Raw genomic sequence first — 18,654 nt, 5'->3', positions numbered from 1 at the left:
TCAATGTGCACATAATCTTGACATCCATTTCAAGCTATTGTTTCATTTGATGCCAATAAAAGTCAAAGATGACTATTTCATGCAGACACTTCGTAGCAAATGGCATCAGAACACTCAGGGCTTAGTTTGCCAAGATATTTTAAATCCTTCTCTTTAAGTCACTTAATTCCTCTTTAGCAGCGTTTTCACTTTGAAAGAAAAATAACTAATGTCATCATCAGGAATCCTTTATGACATTGTACTGGAGATAGGATGAAATTCAAGAGTAGTTTTATCTGGCTGTGTCTGCAGGAAAGACGGCACAGTCACCGTCTGCTTGAGGAGTTACTCCCCGTCGCTCACAGAAAAGCTCATGCTTCATCTGCTGGTGCTGCTTCAGCACTGCTCCGTTCCTCACAAACCAGCCCCCTTCATCTGCACAGCTTCACCCAGGCATCTCGGACTGGGGTAGAACACGTCCGGCAACAAGACATAACATTCTGTAGGGTGTTCTAAGACGGTATTTTTAAGTGCTGACAAAGGTCTAACCTATGGAATCTCTCCTTCAAAAAGTATACTGCAACTACTATATTTTTAGATAAGACAAAAATTTAAGATAATTCTGCCTCATTTTTAGGAGGATTTCAAAGGTAAATACTTCATAATGCTTTTCTGTCTGGGGCTTTCTGCCCTATTTTTTTTTTTTTTTAAAGATTTATTTTTATTACAAAGTCAGATATACAGAGAGGAGAGACAGAGAGGAAGATCTTCCATCCGATGTTTCACTCCCCAAGTGAGCTGCAACGGGCCGGTGCGCGCCAATCCGAAGCCAGGAACCAGGAACCTCTTCCAGGTCTCCCACGCGGGTGCAGGGTCCCAAAGCATTGGGCCGTCCTCAACTGCTTTCCCAGGCCACAAGCAGGGAGCTGGATGGGAAGTGGAGCTGCCGGGATTAGAACCGGCGCCCATATGGGATCCCGGGGCTTTCAAGGCAAGGACTTTAGCCGCTAGGCCACGCCGCCGGGCCCGGCTTTCTGCCCTATTATATTGGACAATGAAAACAAAAATAAACTATACTTTGTATATATAGATATATGACACTTACATAGATACATATATATTACATTTTCAACCTAAAGTAGGAATAACAATCAAAAGCCAAAGTCTATAATTATACTGGTAAAGCCTATTTATTTCCGTTTATGTTAATGGGAAGCCAGCAGCAATAACAACTACATATTCACTGACCATATATAGTACCATTCTGTGCAACCTTGTATTTATTTGGAATGGTGCACTGCCAAAAAAATTTTTGGCAGAAAAAAAAGAGAAGCATTTTTTTCATTACAGTGATAACACTGAATGTCAGTATCTTTCACTGCCAACTCCTAAAATTATCCCAGATGACACACATGCCGATGTGCAGGAGTAATTCTCTCAGCACAGAAGAATGAGCAGCCGTGGCCACATGACAGGAAAAGCAATTGCCTACCGGGACAAAAATCTCAGAAATTCAAAGTGGTACATGCTCTTTAGGAAACTCACTTAACAGTTCTACTGTCATACAAACTTTACTACTTCATATTATCTAACAAAGGTTACTATGATTACATCATGTAATAAAGATTACACTCGAAAATCTGCTAAAAAATCACATGTATTAGTACATAATTGCTCTGAATGTATTTTACTAATTGGATAAACCTGTGTGCAGACTGTTTTTGAAAATGTTGGCTTAAGCAGAGGGCTGAGAGGCTTCCGGCAATGTGGCAACACAACACTTTGAATGGCCCTTTCTTCCTCTTTGGTCTGCATGACTTTTCTACTAATTCTCCTTCCCACCAGCTGCCTGCACATTCCCCACTGAGTCACAGGAAGAGGTTCAGAAAAGTGCTCCCTCCAGCCTAAACAGAATCGCTCATGTCTACGAAGAAATCAGCCTGGAGCCACGCCCTTACTATAACATAGAGAAAACTCATTGGGCTTCTTGTGGCTTATTGATAGCCTCCACTGAGATAAACATATGTGTTACTATTTTATCAGACCCTGAAAAATGTGATCCACTTTAGAAGATCAACCTAGCAATGTTACAAGTAAGAAAAAGACAGTGATGAGAGGAACCAAATTAGTGAGGTTGTGCATATTCACCAGTTTTGTTAGTGTCTGTGTAAGCTGTGTCAGACACACAGGCTCATCTCAGGAATGTTTCCTATGCCCACAGGTCCTGCCTCACACAATGGTTTTTGGTATGATGCTGACTGAATATCTGGTTATAAAATGCAATCTAATATTTACCATTAGTTGACTATTTTCCTTGTGTATGTTCTTGGTAAATATTTCTTTTTTAAATTAATTTATTTTATGATACAGTTTTGAAGGCTCACAGGTTTTCTCACTCCCCTTCCCAATTTTTCATTCCCTACTGATTTCCCCTATATTATTACAATAGTACAGTCCTTCAAAAACAGTTATAAGTCCATCATTCTGCTATTTAAGTGGGTAAATGTTTCTTATATATTTAGATTTTGTCTTGTGACTCAAAAAACTGCACTGATGGTCTAGGATTGAGTTATTTATCCCCAGTCTGTGGTAAAGTATGTATAAATCTTGTTATGTAAAGCAAAATACAGTGTACCATATTTAATATCGAATTAGTTTAACTCCTTTACCTCATCCTGGATAATCTCCATTCACTCCAACAATATCTTCCACTGTAGTATCTTTCTGTCTAAATATCAGCCTCCTCCCATCCATCCTCCTCTGTATTCAAAATTTCCCAGTCTATCATTTTTAGCACTGTCCCTATTTCTCTTACCTATTTCTCCCTTATTCTACTTGGGCAAAGTCCAAGTCTGAATGTACCAAAGTCTCTTGATTTTTGATGCCCATGCCTAAACTGTCTACAAGTGTTGGAGAAAACTCACAGGCAGGTGAACTCACCCCATTGTAAGTCACACAATGGAGCCAAGAAAGTGTCAATACCGCTCCTGCACCCCCTGTGCCACCACAGAAGAAGGTAGTTCCCCAGGCAGCTCAAGCTCCCATTTCTTACTTTCTTCAATGTCAGACCACCGTCTCTGCCTTCATTAATAGCACTCAACCTTCCTTTTCACTTAAGAACACGGTAGTCAATAACTAATAATTCCCTTAACTTTCAGTCACCAAATAATGAGGCCCACCAATAGCTACACTCATCCTCTCCTCCTGCATCCATGCTGCACTGAAAGTGATTTCTCCATCTCTATGCTGTGGAAACTCGATCCCATTAGAACTCCTGAATTCCTCCCTCCCTGATGCACATCTATAACAAGCCCACTCTTGACCCCTACCATCAGTTTCCCTTGCTCACCCCGCCTTCCTTCACTGCTACCTTTCTGAAGAGCAACATCTGAAAGCAAAGCCTTTGTCATGTTGCTCTTCACTTATAAGCTACCCAGGATGTTCTATTTTCCATAATGTCAAAGCCCATTCCTTGTTTGCCTTTTGGCTCTAAAACAGTCTGGTCTCTGGCTTTCTGCTATATTCTATTCTGGCATAGTGCACACCAACTTCTGCTTACTCTAATCCACCTTTGGTAAACAAGCACATAGTGAAATCATCTCTCACTATTACCTATTACACCTACTGTTGATGATGTGCATTTCACACTTTAACAGTTCCCAACCTTAACATCATAAAATTAAAAAAATATATATTAAGTAGCTACTAAGGCCACATGCTTCACAAGCACAATACTTATAGCTAATGCTCACTTGAAATTAAATAAAAACCCCACTCCTTTGGCTCTAATTGTTCAACATTTAAACCTGCTCAAGTCCCATTTTCTTAGGAGAAAAACAATCTTTGCCAAGCCCTCATCCCCTTGAACTACTGTTCCCCATCTTCTCCTTTATAAAGTTCTGGAAAGGAATTTCTGTTCTTACTTTAACCCAATGTCCTTGGGATTGCATTTGCACAGCTCTACCAGATGGACTCTAGCTAAGGAGATGACATGACCAAATTCAAAGGTCATGTTGTACCTTTCATCTCATTTGCTTTCTTGCCAATATTTGAATCAGCTGACTACTCTTCTCTCCATTTGATTTCTATGACAATGTGATCTCTATTTTCCATGACTGTTTCTTGCTGGTTTTTTTTTCACTCCTGTTTTTCCTTTCCTAGATTTCATATGCAGGATTCAGCACTCTCTCCCCCTTGATCTCATCTACTCTGATGTTTTTATTTGCTGTCCAGATGTTTATTCCTGACAATTTTACCTCTAGCCAGATTTATCGTTTCTGAACTACAGGTCCATGTAATTAAATATCCACACGTCTGCAACAAAAGTAAGCACATCCACTTTTTCCAACCTTCTCCTCCCTCAATGGCTCCATATCTGGAAATTACTATGCTGAAGTCAGAAATGTAGGCTACATCTCTCTCCCTGCCCCAGGACCCAATGAATCAACAAAATATCAATCCTTCCTCTTACATATCACTCAAATCCATTTATTTTCACTGCTACCAACATAGAGCAAATCATTGTATTTCTCCTAGAACACCATTCATTCTTACCATGTAGAATTCATTTTCTAATACACAAGAATGAAATGCAGTAAGTTCAAATCTAATCATATCATTCCACATTGGAATATCTTCTGTTGATTATACCATTGCTTATACAATGAAGTTCAACATTTAACATGTTAAAATTTTTTTGCATGATCTATCAACTGGTTATCCGTCCAACCTTATCTTGAACTCCACTCTACAAGCACTACACTTCTTTCTTGCTCTTAAACACACATATTAACTGGCTTCTTAAATGTGTCATACTCATTCCCATTGGGGGCCTTTCATTTATTTCTCCCTCTGATTAAAAATAAATGCATCGGGCCCGGCGGCGTGGCCTAGCAGCTAAAAGTCCTCACTTTGAAAGCCCCGGGATCCCATATGGGCACCGGTTCTAATCCCGGCAGCTCCACTTCCCATCCAGCTCCCTGCTTGTGGCATGGGAAAGCAGTCGAGGACGGCCCAATGCATTGGGACCCTGCACCCATGTGGGAGACCCGGAAGAGGTTCCAGGTTCCAGGCTTCGGATCAGCGCGCACTGGCCCGTTGCGGCTCACTTGGGGAGTGAAACATCGGATGGAGGATCTTCCTCTCTGTCTCTCCTCTCTGTATATCTGGCTTTGTAATAAAATAAATAAATCTTAAAAAAAAAAAGAAAAAAAATTAAAAAAAATAAATGCATCATGAAAGAATTTCAACTGAATTTGAACTGTGGTAATGCAACAAGGTGGAGGAATCCACCATGGGGGGGGGGGTTGGGGAGGAGGGGGAATCCCAGTGCCTATAAAACTGTGTCACATAATGCAATGTAATCAATAAAAAAAAAATGTATCTACTATAATAGTATGTCCTTTAGCAAGCAAACTGCTATTTATATTTCAAATCATGCTTTAAATATTTCTTTTTAAGGAAAATCTTCTCTGAATGCCTGGAATACACATTAGTACACTACTTTCTAATAAAAAAAAAAAACTTCTTTGTAAAGAAATACTATTGTCTATCATTCCCATAAAGTGAAAACTTTAATATGACAGAGACAATCTTGTCTCATTCAGTATCTTCAGTACATTGATTGGTATCTCACATATAGCTATCAGTAAAAATTTCTACAATAAATAAATTAACAAAAAACTTCACAAATAAAATGCTAAACACAAATTTCCAGAAGTTACTAATCAAAGGTTAGGAGTAGGAAAGACTAAAAATGTTACACATTCTTAATCAAGAGACAAAATTGAAAGACTTTTTAGCCAGGGTCAGCAGGATAGGAAACTGGTTACCAATGGTACTGTTAATTTTAAATTTTAGGAAAAATAAGCTCTAATGTTTTATTAATTCATGATTTATTTAAAAAAAAAAAAAAGCACAGCAAAACGGATAAGCATTCGCCTCCTATATCAGAGTGCCCGGACGTGATGCCCAGCTCCACTGTGAATGTAGATCCCGAGAGCCAGCAGTTCCGGCTCAGGTGGTTGGATCCAGGCCATCCACATGACACACCTAGACAGAGTTCCCAACTGGCTGCCACTGCTGGGATATGGGAAGTAAAGAAACAAGGGAATGGGAGCTCCGCTGTTTGTCTGTCTCTTTCTTGGAATGAACCCACGATGGGAACACTTTTCTCTTTCTCTCTTTTCCACCCTACCTCCCTACTGTGGGTTTTTCACAATAATCACCCCATTAATTTAAAAAGCTAGAAGAAAGTTTAAAATGTTGCTACCACAAAGAAATCAAAAATGACTGAGAAAATAGACACACTTACTATGACTTGACACAGTGTATACTTGTATCAAGACATCACATGGTACTCCATAATATGCACAATTACATGTCAATTAAAAACATGCAAGTACAAAATATTAAAGTTTCTTTTCATAAAAGGTAAAAGGGACAAGCAAAGAATAAAATGAACAATCACAAACTGACTACTGAAGCTGAAATTCTGTCATTTACACTCCAGGAAACTTACTTGTTTTGGTCAGTTTGGTCTTTCAGGGAAGAAGCTGGGGAGAACCCTGCATAAATCAACGAATCAAAGAGCTTCATACTTACACAAAGGCTAGGAACGAGACTAGAGAGGTTGACATGCCGTGGTGCAAACATGTGAAGTTGCTGTAGGCAGGAGATGGCAGCTGCCTGAACCAGAGAATCTGAATGGTCCTGGGTTATTGCACATCCCACCAAACAGGAGGAACGAATTGTAGAAATTGTAGCTGCATTCCCTTGTATATAAACAAAACATGCAAAATAAGTTATTTTGCCATTAAAGATATTCCAAGAAAATAAATATCTTCTTAATCACCTTTCCTTTCAGTTACTATTGATTGCTTAAAAAATAAAGTCATCAAATAAATATCTTCTTAATCACCTTTCCTTTCAGTTACTATTGATTGCTTAAAAAATAAAGTCATCAAAGGGCATAGAAATGAACTCTACAACAACAGTATCTGGATGACAACAATGCAACTCTTAGATTTAGATCATTTATGAATTCAATCATAAATAATACCACCTTTCAAAACTATCATTATTTTACTTGAAATAGTAGATGATTCTTCTTCTCTGATTCTCTTTCAACCAATATATTTTTCTAATATCTATTTTTATTGGAAAGGTAGATGTACAGAGAAAAGGCAAGACAGAGAGAAACATTTTCTATCTACTGGTATACTCCCCAAAAGGCTGCAATGGTCAAAGCTGGGCCAATCCAAAGTCAGGAGCCAGGAACTTCTTCTTGGTTTCCCACACAGGTACAAGATCCTAAGAATCTGGGTCATCCTGCACTGCTTTCCTTGGTCATAAATTGAGAGCTGAATCAGAAGGGGAGCAGCTGGGATATGAACCAGCATCCATATAGGATGCTGGTGCATGCAAGTGGAGAATTAGCCAGTTCAGCCATCACATCAGCCCCTTAACCAATAACAATCACTTCTATTATGTAATAACTTCAAATCCTGTTTGCTTAATAAGATTAAAGACAATTTTTTAGAGATAAGTAGGGAATATAAATACATGCTTTTTATAGTAATTTAACTGCCAAATATTCCATTTAAAAGATCTTGCTACTGTAAAAGAATATATATAATAACCAATTGAGGAAATCACAAAGTCACATAAAAATCAAGCTCTAATTTTATATGCATTGCTTCATCTCCATCATTTCAGAAAAGCTGGTGAACAAGTATGCTTAATCAAAACCACATATTCCTATCTTTCCCAAAAAGAACTTTGGATTCAAAGAAAAAACCTGTCCAAATTCTTAGCATTCTTAAGATGTTTTACTTTCTTTCTTGCTTAAAACACTACCCAAATGAGAGAACTAGAACAGACAGGTTAAGGAAGCAGGGACAAAATAATTCCATAATGATGTAAATTTTTGCTGATGGTATGTTGGAGCTTTTAATTGATTGGGATGATACTCTGCTGGCTCTGTCTTCAGACCAGAGAGGGTATACCTAACAAGCCATTGAACTTGACTGGACAACAAGATGCTGGACTCTATGTTTGGTATATGCTTGCAATGGGGGAATCTCAACTGAACTTGAACTGTGGTTATGCAACAAGGTGGAGGAATCCACCATGGTGGGAGGGTTTGGGGAGGGGTGGGGAGAACCCAAGTACCTATGAAACTGTGTCACATAATACAATGTAATTAATGAATTAAAAATAAAGAAAAAAGAAAAAAAAAAAAAGAAAGCAGGGACAGGGAACTCACTAATGACAAACAAGCACATGCAACTTTGGCAACAGTCCTAACCTCTCCCAGCTTCAGCACTGCATCTGTAAAATGGACATAGCATGCATTCGGCATGGGTCAGGAGCAGACCAGGCTGAATCAGTTCATGTCATCCTCTGGCAAATCCGATCACCAGAACAGAGTGTGGAATGGGCCGGGTTTGGTTGCGACAAAACCAGTACATATTATGGAACGCCAGGGCGTGGTTGCCTGTACTGGATATGAATGCAGCACCCATCCAGCACACGTGAGATCCAGGAAGGGAGGGGCAGAGCTGGCGGGGGGGTTAAGGGGCTGGTCCCCTCGCTGGACAACCACTCCCACTGGAGAGTGTTGGCTGGGATAGAGACAGACACGACTAAGCAAGGCTACAACACCTGTGCGCTGCATGTGGACAAGATCAGGGCCACAGCATCAGCTGGCAGAAGCTGGCACTGGGGACTAATTCTGTCGAGTCAAATCACAGGACCACCTAAAGAGTGCATAAACCGGGACAGAGAGACCTGGGAGGGAAAAAGTGGGTTCCCCCTTCTTGGGTCACTATTCCCGTGGGAGGGCATGAAAACTAGGACGGGGGCTGGGATGGCTAGATAGAGAGGTACTCAACAATATCTGTGAGGGCTGGATGGTTGAGTTGGTTAGATAAAACCAAGCTTTAATACCCATTGACAAGTACCAGAGCCAAATGGGATGGGGGACAGACTGGTCTTCTGCTACACATACTGGCAAACCAGGGTAGGGGGCAGGCTTGGTGGGGGTTATTGTGGGTCGCCCCAACTAGGCTACAGCTCCCACTGGTTGATGTAAGGGCCGAACCAGACTGGACTGCAACACCCATTGGTTCCAGTGCAACTCGGGACTGAAGACAGAACCAACACAGCAATTGCAACCACCAGCTGATCGGGGTGATGGACTGTGCCGGGCCCTGTGCTTGCTAGAACATACAAGAATCTGGTCTGGGAATACCTCAAAGTATCTTTGGAGATCTCCCCACTTGAACTGCTGGACTCAGAATTCTAACCAAGAAAAGACAGAAGACAGAATAGGACAATCATTCATCTCAGCTACATGTTGGCAGCGAAATATGGGACAAATGGAGACTTCATGATGGACCATATCAATCAGTGGACCACCTCATCGAGCGAAACTGGCAGTGACTCATAACTGGAGAACTATTAACTCCACTTGAGCACATATCTCAGAGCATGCCCCACATCCGGGACTTGGGGTGGGCGGGAAACCGGGTGGGGCTTCTCCCTCAATATCCCCTTTTACCTCAGATACATGATGGAAACAATATGGACATAATAGCATTGCCCACCTCCCTATCCCCCTGAACCTTTTTTTTTTTTTTTTTCCCTTCTCTTTCTTGATTTTCCTTCAACTATAGTTAACTATGTAAAGATTGTCAACAACAATACAATAAAATGGATTAAAAAAAAAAAAAATCTGTAAATTATTAGAATTAAGTGAGGTAAAGAATACAAAAAGCTTAATCCATGAAAAGTATTTGACATAGTACAGAGGGGAAAAAAAAGCAAACTGAAATTGAAAAATTGAAAGTGGTTGGAATTTTCAGGATATATTTCCAATAGTTTGCTTACATGAACATTTACTTTAACCATCAGCAGAATTAGTTCAACAGAATTGAGTGGTAAGAACACAGGCTGCTGCATTGAGCTGTGTCCATAATGTCAGTTATTATCTTCTCTGATCTTGTTATTTCGTGAAAAATCAGGTAATTATTAGCTACCTGTGGTAGTGGTTTTCTAAGTAGAGTCCTAATTCTTAGGGTTACAAATCAGTGAGGCAGAGTCCACAAGGAGTAGTGGATGGTACCACTGGCCAAAGGGATTCCGTTTTACTTGTTTTCAAGTACAATTTTATTTAGAAATGCTTTCCTTGCTAAAACTGGGGAAAACATTGTCAGGTCCTAAGTCTGCAGTAGGAAACACATGTGAAAAGCTTGAGTTCCAGGTTGTTAGGAAATGAAAAGAATTCAGTACATTATAATTATTATTATTATCACAACACTTCTTCAAGCTGCGTAATAGCGAGATTCAGGAAGCGGGAAGATAGTAGTGACACGTACTCACCTTGCAGTTCAGGGCCAACCGTAGTTATGATGGCACCCAAGCATCTACCCAAGCACTGATGAACTTCTGTATGTGAAGGTGGAACTGTCAACAGTAAGGTAAGAACTAGAGATAATGTTGGTTCCACATATCCACGATACATTGGGCCACTAGAATCCACTATCAAAGCAAGCGAATGAAGAGACCAAGTCTAGAAAAAAATACAATTATATTGTACTTGTAAGGGAATAGTTATGGTATACTAAACTTGGTATAATGAGTTGTTTAAGGCATATACTATTGATAATTTTCTGCAAATCAGAGTGAGCCTATGAATCAAGATTATAGGATATTTTCACACATCTTTGTCCCTCCGTATGGATATACATAAATACACACATGTGTATATGTATACACATATATGTGTGTATATATGCGTATACATACAAATATGTGTGTGTATATATATACATATATATATATCAGCAGAAATAGCAAAAAGTTCAACAACTGAAGATTCCAACCAACGACCCAGAGAGCTGGGGTATTAGAGAAAGGCAGAGAGGATGATTATTACTGCTTAAACATTTGATTAATCTAACAATGTAAATAAATTTTAAAAAGGTATAAACAACTATAAAGAAAATAAATAATAAAAAGAAAATATGTTTGAGGTTATGTATGTCAGTAGGTAAAATTCACACACTAAAGATTTTTAAACAACTGGTTGGATAACAGAATTTTTTATATGGGTCTGGCGTGGTAGCCTTGTGGCTAAAGTCCTCGCTTTGCATGCGCTGGGATCCCATATGGGTGCTGGTTCTAATCCCGGCGGTCCTGCTTGCCATCCAACTCCCTGCTTGTGGTCTGGGAAGTAACTGAGGACAGACCAAAGCCTTGGGACCCTGCACAAATGTGGGAGACCTGAAGGAAGCTCTTAGTTCCTGGCTTCAAATCAGCTTGGTTTTAGCTGTTGTGGCTACTTAGAGAGTGAACCAGTGGATGGAAGATCTTTTTCTCTGTCTCTCCTTTTCTCTATAAATCTGCCTTTCTAATAAAAATAAATAAATATTTTAAAAAATATTATACATGCAATTAAAAAGTTCATAAAACAGAAAGACTCTGATACATTTTTCTTAACAATCTGTCAGAATTCTCATTTCATTTAATAGTACAAATAAATTTCCTAAAAATACCATTTTAAAATCAGCAATGTCATACCTGGACTTCAGGAGATGTTCCATCTTGTGCTAGAGCCAGTAAAATGCTGACACTGGTCTTCAGATGCTGTCCAGAGCCAATACCTCCAACGTAACGGTGCAAGCACCCAAGGGCCAAAGAATGGCCAGTCCTGGATACGACATCTCGAGCTGATTTCAACCTGAAAAGATTACTATGGTTCAGGGATTGATTTCTTTATTTACCTATTATAGTAACAAGCTATGTGTCACTGAGAACTGGGATTTATTCTGAAAATCATAAAAAGATGAGAATCATGATTCATTCCCAAGCAAATGTATCAATTTAGTCATTAGACGCAAGCTACTTAAGAGAAAATCTAAGTCTTCTAGCTTTTAATACTAACTACTATTGACAAACCAAGACCTATCTGAAACTTACTTTCATAGTTGCTTCTAAAATAAAACATTAATTGGTTTAAAAAATATATTTTAAAACTATCTGCTTTCACAGAATTTCATAAAACATTTCCATTTGAAAAATTCACTATACTTATATATTCAAACTCTTTAATATGAGCAAATTCTTTTTCTTCGTGACATACATTTTAAATTGTCTTCAAGTATACTAAATAAATTTCACATAAAAAGAATACAAAATTTCAGTATGATAGGTGGAATATGTTTAGGAGAGCTCTTGTATAATATGCTGAGTATAGTAACTTACATAATTAAATTGTTGAAATAGATTTTAAATGTTTATACAGACACACTTGCACAAATGTGAGATCATGAATTGATCTAGCCATTCCACAACATAAATCCCATCACATTGCATATCATATAGATGGTTTTTATGTAAAAATGAAAAATATTAGTACTTATACAACAAAATATAGACAGTAGATTATTGGATTATAAATTTTGGGTATTTCTACTTTTACTTATATTTTGTTACATTTAATTGTTTCCAAAAGTACAGAATTCATTAATCTACTTGAAGCTACTACTTACCTACTTTGTATTAAGCATTGCTGAAGAAATCAGGCTTATGTGCTAATTATAAAAGCCAAGTACAAATCCTCTGCAGCTCACCATCTTTGTAATATTAATTAATTTGAAAAAGTTAAGAGATTCCATCCATTGGTTCATTACGGAAATGATTGGTATGGCTCGAGGTGGACCATACCTGAGCCAGGAGCGTCTTCTGGGTCACTCACATGGGTAAAGGGGCCCAAACACTTGGGAAGACCTTTGTTGCTTTCCCAAGGAACTGCATCACAAATGGAACAGCCAGGTCTCAAAAACAACATGTGTGTGAGATACCCATGACACGAGTGCTACTTTTAACTGCAATTACAAAGTCCTGGGCATCTTCTTTTTAATATTACAGTTAATTAAACCTGGCATGATAGCCTAGTGGTTAAATTCTTGCCTTGCAAGCACCCGGATCCCATATGGGCACCAGCTCGCATCCTAGCTGCTCTACTTCCCATCCAGCTCTCTGCTAATGTGCCTGGGAAAGTAGCAAAACATGCCCAAACATTTGGGTCCCTGCCACCTATATGACACCTTGATGAAGTTCCTGGCTTTAGCATGGCCATCTTGGGAGTGAATCAACAGATGAAACAGATCTCTGTCTCTTCATTCCTTTAATTCTTCCAAATAAATAAATAAATAAATCTGTTTTAAAAGAAGAAAAAGGCACTGCTAAACAATTGTGAGCATTTATAACGGCTTATTCTAAAACCTGAATAATCAAGAAAAATAATGATTTGGGTATGAGAATACAAAACTGAGGTCCTTAGTACCATTTTTCCTGACTCCATACGTAACACTGAAAAGCTGGGTTAGAATCCCTATTATGCTGAAAATCAATTGTACACTACAACTTCTCCTGATTAAATAATTTAATCAATTGCTGAACCAAAAACTGAGATCTTTATTAAAAAATGCCCCACAGTACTATCACATGCTATACCACGTGGAAAACAGTTAATAATTGTTAACTTACAAGAAACTTCCTTGTTAGTAAGGAGGCACCACTTACTTGTCAAAGCTGTATTGGGCCATCCTGGCAATGAAAGTGGCTTCTCCAACCACCTGAGCCATTCTTCCAAGGGCTTCCCCAGCCGCGCAACGTAAAATGGGATTGGGGTTGTCAAGAGCACCCATGACCAGCGTCAGTGCGGATTTACGAACTTCCTCAGGGCCTAGAGTACTTTTGTTTTCAGCTAAGCCCTACATTTATAAAAAATAAATGATGCTGATTACGGGCAATGCATAATTCAGATTAAATAAGGGAAAAAAATCTTGTAATATTTTAACAAGCATTGCTAAAAAATTCATACATTGTTTCTTCAATTTTCACATGCATATATAATACAATATACCTTAAAACAGCAGCTGTTAACTTGATAGTAACCACTTTCCTAAATATGATTTCAGAACATGATATATGTATAAGATATTCAAGGTCTGTTAGCATGGAAATCAACAAACTCTGGGAGTCTTTCTGTACAAGAACTAATAATACTCATAAGTTGCTTTCATACATAAAGGGTGCTATACTATTAAATTAACTGCTCCATCGAAATTTATCACTTTAACTTGGAGAAAAAAAGATTGAAAGGAGTGTGAAACATTGACTATCTATATAAAATTTAACAGAAGACAATTACATCTTAAAAATGAAGTCAATATACATTTAAAGACAAAACGAGGTATAATAATTAGCACACGAATATGGATTTGTTCACACTAAATGTTAGTAATTCTGTTCCAGCTATACTTACTGTCCTGAAATTTAATTTATTCAACACCAAAAATGCAAGTTTTGGCACTTTATATCTGCCTTTGAATAAAAAAATAAATAAAATCTTTAAAAAAAAGTTAGCCATGACAGAAAAAAAACAGTACTTCCATAAAGAAAAGTGAAGTTTGTACAGCAGAGTTGTAGACACTCATTAGTCTGTTGCTGCGGGAGACCGTGACTTCCTCACCCTGTCTCCAGAAACTCAGATTTTATTTGTCTTGCTTGCTTCCTAAATGAGGCACACTCCAATGATTACATAAATAGTACAAGCTGTCTTTCTATATTAATGTTTCCTAGTGTTTCCAAAACACGGCTTTCAAGACATGCTCATTTAAACATTTGGTACCATCTCATTTTTTTAAAAGATTTTTCTATTTTTATTGGAAAGTCAGATACACACAGAGGAGGAGAGACAGAGAGGAAGTTCTTCCGTCCGATGATTCACTCCCTAAGTGGCTGCAACGGCCGGTGCTGTACCGATCAAAAGCCAGAAGCCAGGAACTTCCTTCTGGGTCTCCCATGCAGATGTAGGGTCCCAAGGAAATGGGCTGTCCTCGACTGCTTTCCCACGCCACAAGCAGGGAGCTGGATGGGAAGTGGAGCTGCCAGGATTAGAACCGGCACCCATATGGGATCCTGGCACGTTCAAGGCGAGGACTTTAGCCGTTAGGCCACGGCGCCGGGCCAGGTACCATTTTATTTTTAAAATGTCTTATGATAGCTTAGTGCTGCATGACATGTTTAAAGTCCATCATGAGGGGCTGCATTCTATGATATGTGAACCCTGCATATGGGCCAGATACCTGTTTTTCTACTTCATCCTAAAAGAAGCTGCATTTCAAAAGAGGCAGAAGGAGTTACACTACCTAAACGCACAATCTAGCAAGAAATTAACACACAATCTATAAATGTTTTAAAAGTAAATACCTTCGGGCCCGGCGGCGTGGCCTAGCAGCTAAAGTCCTCGCCTTGAACGCCCCGGGATCCCATATGGGCGCCAGTTCTAATCCCGGCAGCTCCACTTCCCATCCAGCTCCCTGCTCGTGGCCTGGGAAAGCAGTTGAGGACGGCCCAATGCATTGGGACCCTGCACCCGCGTGGGAGACCCGGAAGAGGTTCCTGGTCCTGGCATCGGATTGGCGCGCACCGGCCCATTGCGGCTCACTTGGGGAGTGAAACATCGGATGGAAGATCTTCCTCTCTGTCTCTCCTCCTCTCTGCAACCGGCTTTCCAATAATAATAAAATCTTTAAAAAAAAAAAAAAGTAAATACCTTCAGTGCACTAAGAACAGCAGTGAATATATTAAGCTGCACGGCCTGCTGGCGGACACCTTTAGCTTGTTTCACACATTCGGCAAAGTGATCCAACATTTGCAATCTATCACAACAGAAAAAACAGCACTTGAGTGATACTTTTGTTCAAACACAGCTCAAGAAACAGACAAGAAAGGTACAAACTAAGTGTCTGGGAATTGATACCCAGTGCTTTTTCCTATTTCCTTGTCCAAACCAGATCTCATTCTCCTAAATGAATATATGGACACATGGTCATTAAATAGAATAAACCCAAACACTAGCTATTAAGTTTCAATCCACAAAATAAGGTTATAGCTGAAGCGATTTTCTTTAACACTAACAGGAGCATCCAAGCAAATGCTTGGTAGGTAAGTCCGAAGGTTTCTTCAAGAGAAAAACAATCATTAATTATGCTTACCTAAGAGGCTTCTAGGTTAGATGTTTTTAAATGGACCAAAATTTTATAGCCTTGGTTTTATGTAGGACAAAATAGAACCTCTTATAAACTATCTTTGGAAGATATCAACTAGTTTCAAAAATATTTAGCTGTGGTCAATTTTTTAAGTGTGAAAAACCAGAAGTGAATTTTTTTATATTGTAAAATTTTAAAATGAGCTCACTCTAAAAAATGGCCATTTTAGACAACTGTTACAGAAGACAGTGACATTATTCTTCCAAAAAGGGATGTGAAGAGGCAAAGGGACCTGACCGACCCGGATGTAGAGCCATTCTAACATTATTATGATCCAAAGGAGGAATCAATACCTCTCTTAGGTCTATAAGGATTTAACTCCAATTTATAACGCGCCATCAGTATCAAGTCAAACTACTATAACGAAAATTTTGTTGTGCAAGACTGAATCTATGATACAGTGGATCCACAGCGCTGGTACACAGGGACAAACCTTAAATAATGTCAAGCTTTGTGGAATCTGTATGCAACTTACCTTAGCATGCATATGTTCCTCATGTTAGTAAACTTACAAGAGGACAGCTTTTAAGAGTAACACTCCTGTGGAGATAACTGGGATGGGCAAACTTCACTGTCTGAACATTATTTATATTTAACTAACATTACCTGGTTGACTTTGTACTAACCGGTGCTTGTAAGAAACATGAGGAAACACGACACCAAAAAGCGCTACAGAGGCATCGATGACGGACACTCCCAGGGGTAGAGGGCCAGGCACAGCCTCCCCAGCCGGAATTCGTAAATAAATGGAGGAAGGGTCGTGCTCCAGGGCCCCACTGCCAGAGGCACTGTTTGGCTGCAGCTGCAAGACAGTGATACACAAATCACTCCAAATCTACCTACTAAGAAGTGTACATTAAGAATACAGCAAAGGGCCTGGCACAATAACCTAGTGGCTAAAGTCCTCGCCTTGAACACACTGGGGTCCCATATGGTAGCTGGTTCTAATCCTGGCAGCCCTGCTTCCCATCCAGCTCCCTGCTTGTGGCCTGGGAAAGCAGCTGAAGACGGCCCAGAGCATTGGGACCCTGCCCCTGGGTGGGAGACCCAGAAGAGCTCCTGGCTCCTGGCTTCAGATTGGCTCAGCTCCAGCTATTGTGCTCACTTGGGGAGTGAACCATCAGATGAAAGATCTTCCTCTCTGTCTCTCCTCCTCTCTTTATATCGCCTTTCCAATAAAAATAGAAAAATCTTAAAAAAAAGAAAATACAGCAAGGGAGAGGGAGAAGATATGGCAACTGAAAAAAGAATGCGTTGATCCAAAAATCCTAAAACATGCAAAAATATAATTTGTTCATTTAATAAAATCACCAGTAATACAGTAATACCCTATGTAATGTAATGTGTCTTATATGCCTCTTAAAACCTCATTATGTTATCCACTTTAACATGTGAATGAGCTAGCACCTGCAATCACAAAACTAACAAATTTTTAAATGAGGACTTCAGTCATTCTGTTTAAGAAACCAGTAAGAAATAATGCATTCAGTGAGTAAAATGGATTCTGAATCTCTCTCTCTCTTTTTTAAAGATTTATTTGTATTTATTGGAAAGGCAGATTTCCAGAGAGGAGAAAGATCTTCCATCTACTGGTTTACTCCTCATGTGGCCACAATGTCCAGAGCGAAGCCAATCTGAAGCAGAAACCAAGAGCTTCTTCCATGGGTGCAGGGTCCCAAGACTTTGGGACATCCTCTACTGCTTTCACAGGCCATAATCAGGGAGCTGGATGGAAGTGAAGCAGCCAGGACACAAACCAGAACCAACATGGGACCCCAGAGCCTGGAGGTGGAGAATTAGCCAGTTGAGCTATCATGCCAGGCCCTCTAAATCTCGCTATTCTAATTCCTGTCACAGCTGCCACAACAGCTACAAAACAAAACAAACTAAAACAGAACATCAATCACCAATAACCTAAAACCATTTAGCTGATTTTGAGCAGTCACCTGGGCCATCTAAATTTAAAGTTTCCCTGGGACATTCAATTTATTGAATAAAAACAACTGGCCAAATCCTAACTGTTGCTTTTTTTCCTTTTATCACCCTTTATTCTATTACCCCGATGCCATCTCTGAGTGTTCAAGAAAGCTAGAAGAAAACAAAACCATAGTTTACACAATTTTCTTTTTAAACAGTGATATGTATGTAAGAGGACCACTGTTTTAGATGACGCTGGTATTTCACTTCACTGCGGGGTTTACTACCTGGTCTTCAATTGATTTATGATCAGTTTCTTGAAGCCAGGAGCCAAGAAGAACACTGTCGTCATAATGGCAGAGCGATCTGAGGAGGGAAGTAGTTGTGTTGGCTGAGTTGTCAGTCAAAGTGAATTCTGCTACCAGCTCTCTAAGAAGTGCATTGAAAGATCCTACAAAACAGAATTTTAAATCAGATTACAAAATAATTTTTATGAAAATTACAATCTCTGCCCACAAGGAGTAGCAGCATTTGTGTTCAATATGCATGAAATAAGTAAATCCATGTTCCTTTTCAAAAAAATCTATATTAGTGTATTTTAACAGAAAGTACTGGTATTTATTTATTATTATGT

The 18,654-nt window shown here is 39.2% G+C and overlaps 1 protein-coding gene across 2 annotated transcripts in view; it reads right to left on the bottom strand.

Moving 5' to 3' along the window:
• Positions 1 to 18,654, bottom strand: part of HEATR5B (HEAT repeat containing 5B) — a 95,843-nt gene that overhangs the window by 48,617 nt on the left and 28,572 nt on the right. For both annotated transcript variants that reach the window (XM_058668068.1, XM_058668067.1), the window contains exons 15-21: positions 18,308 to 18,471; positions 16,730 to 16,905; positions 15,608 to 15,713; positions 13,570 to 13,760; positions 11,563 to 11,722; positions 10,363 to 10,552; positions 6,583 to 6,752 (exon numbers count right to left, since the gene is read on the bottom strand). In XM_058668068.1, coding sequence (XP_058524051.1) covers positions 6,583 to 6,752; positions 10,363 to 10,552; positions 11,563 to 11,722; positions 13,570 to 13,760; positions 15,608 to 15,713; positions 16,730 to 16,905; positions 18,308 to 18,471 — 1,157 coding nt within the window. The remainder of the gene's footprint in view (positions 1 to 6,582; positions 6,753 to 10,362; positions 10,553 to 11,562; positions 11,723 to 13,569; positions 13,761 to 15,607; positions 15,714 to 16,729; positions 16,906 to 18,307; positions 18,472 to 18,654) is intronic.

This window comes from Ochotona princeps, chromosome 8 (genome assembly GCF_030435755.1).
Source record: "Ochotona princeps isolate mOchPri1 chromosome 8, mOchPri1.hap1, whole genome shotgun sequence".
Taxonomy (NCBI): Eukaryota; Metazoa; Chordata; class Mammalia; order Lagomorpha; family Ochotonidae; genus Ochotona; species Ochotona princeps.
The sequence above is the reverse complement of the archived record's forward strand: the minus strand, read 5'-3'. Positions and strand labels throughout refer to the sequence as shown.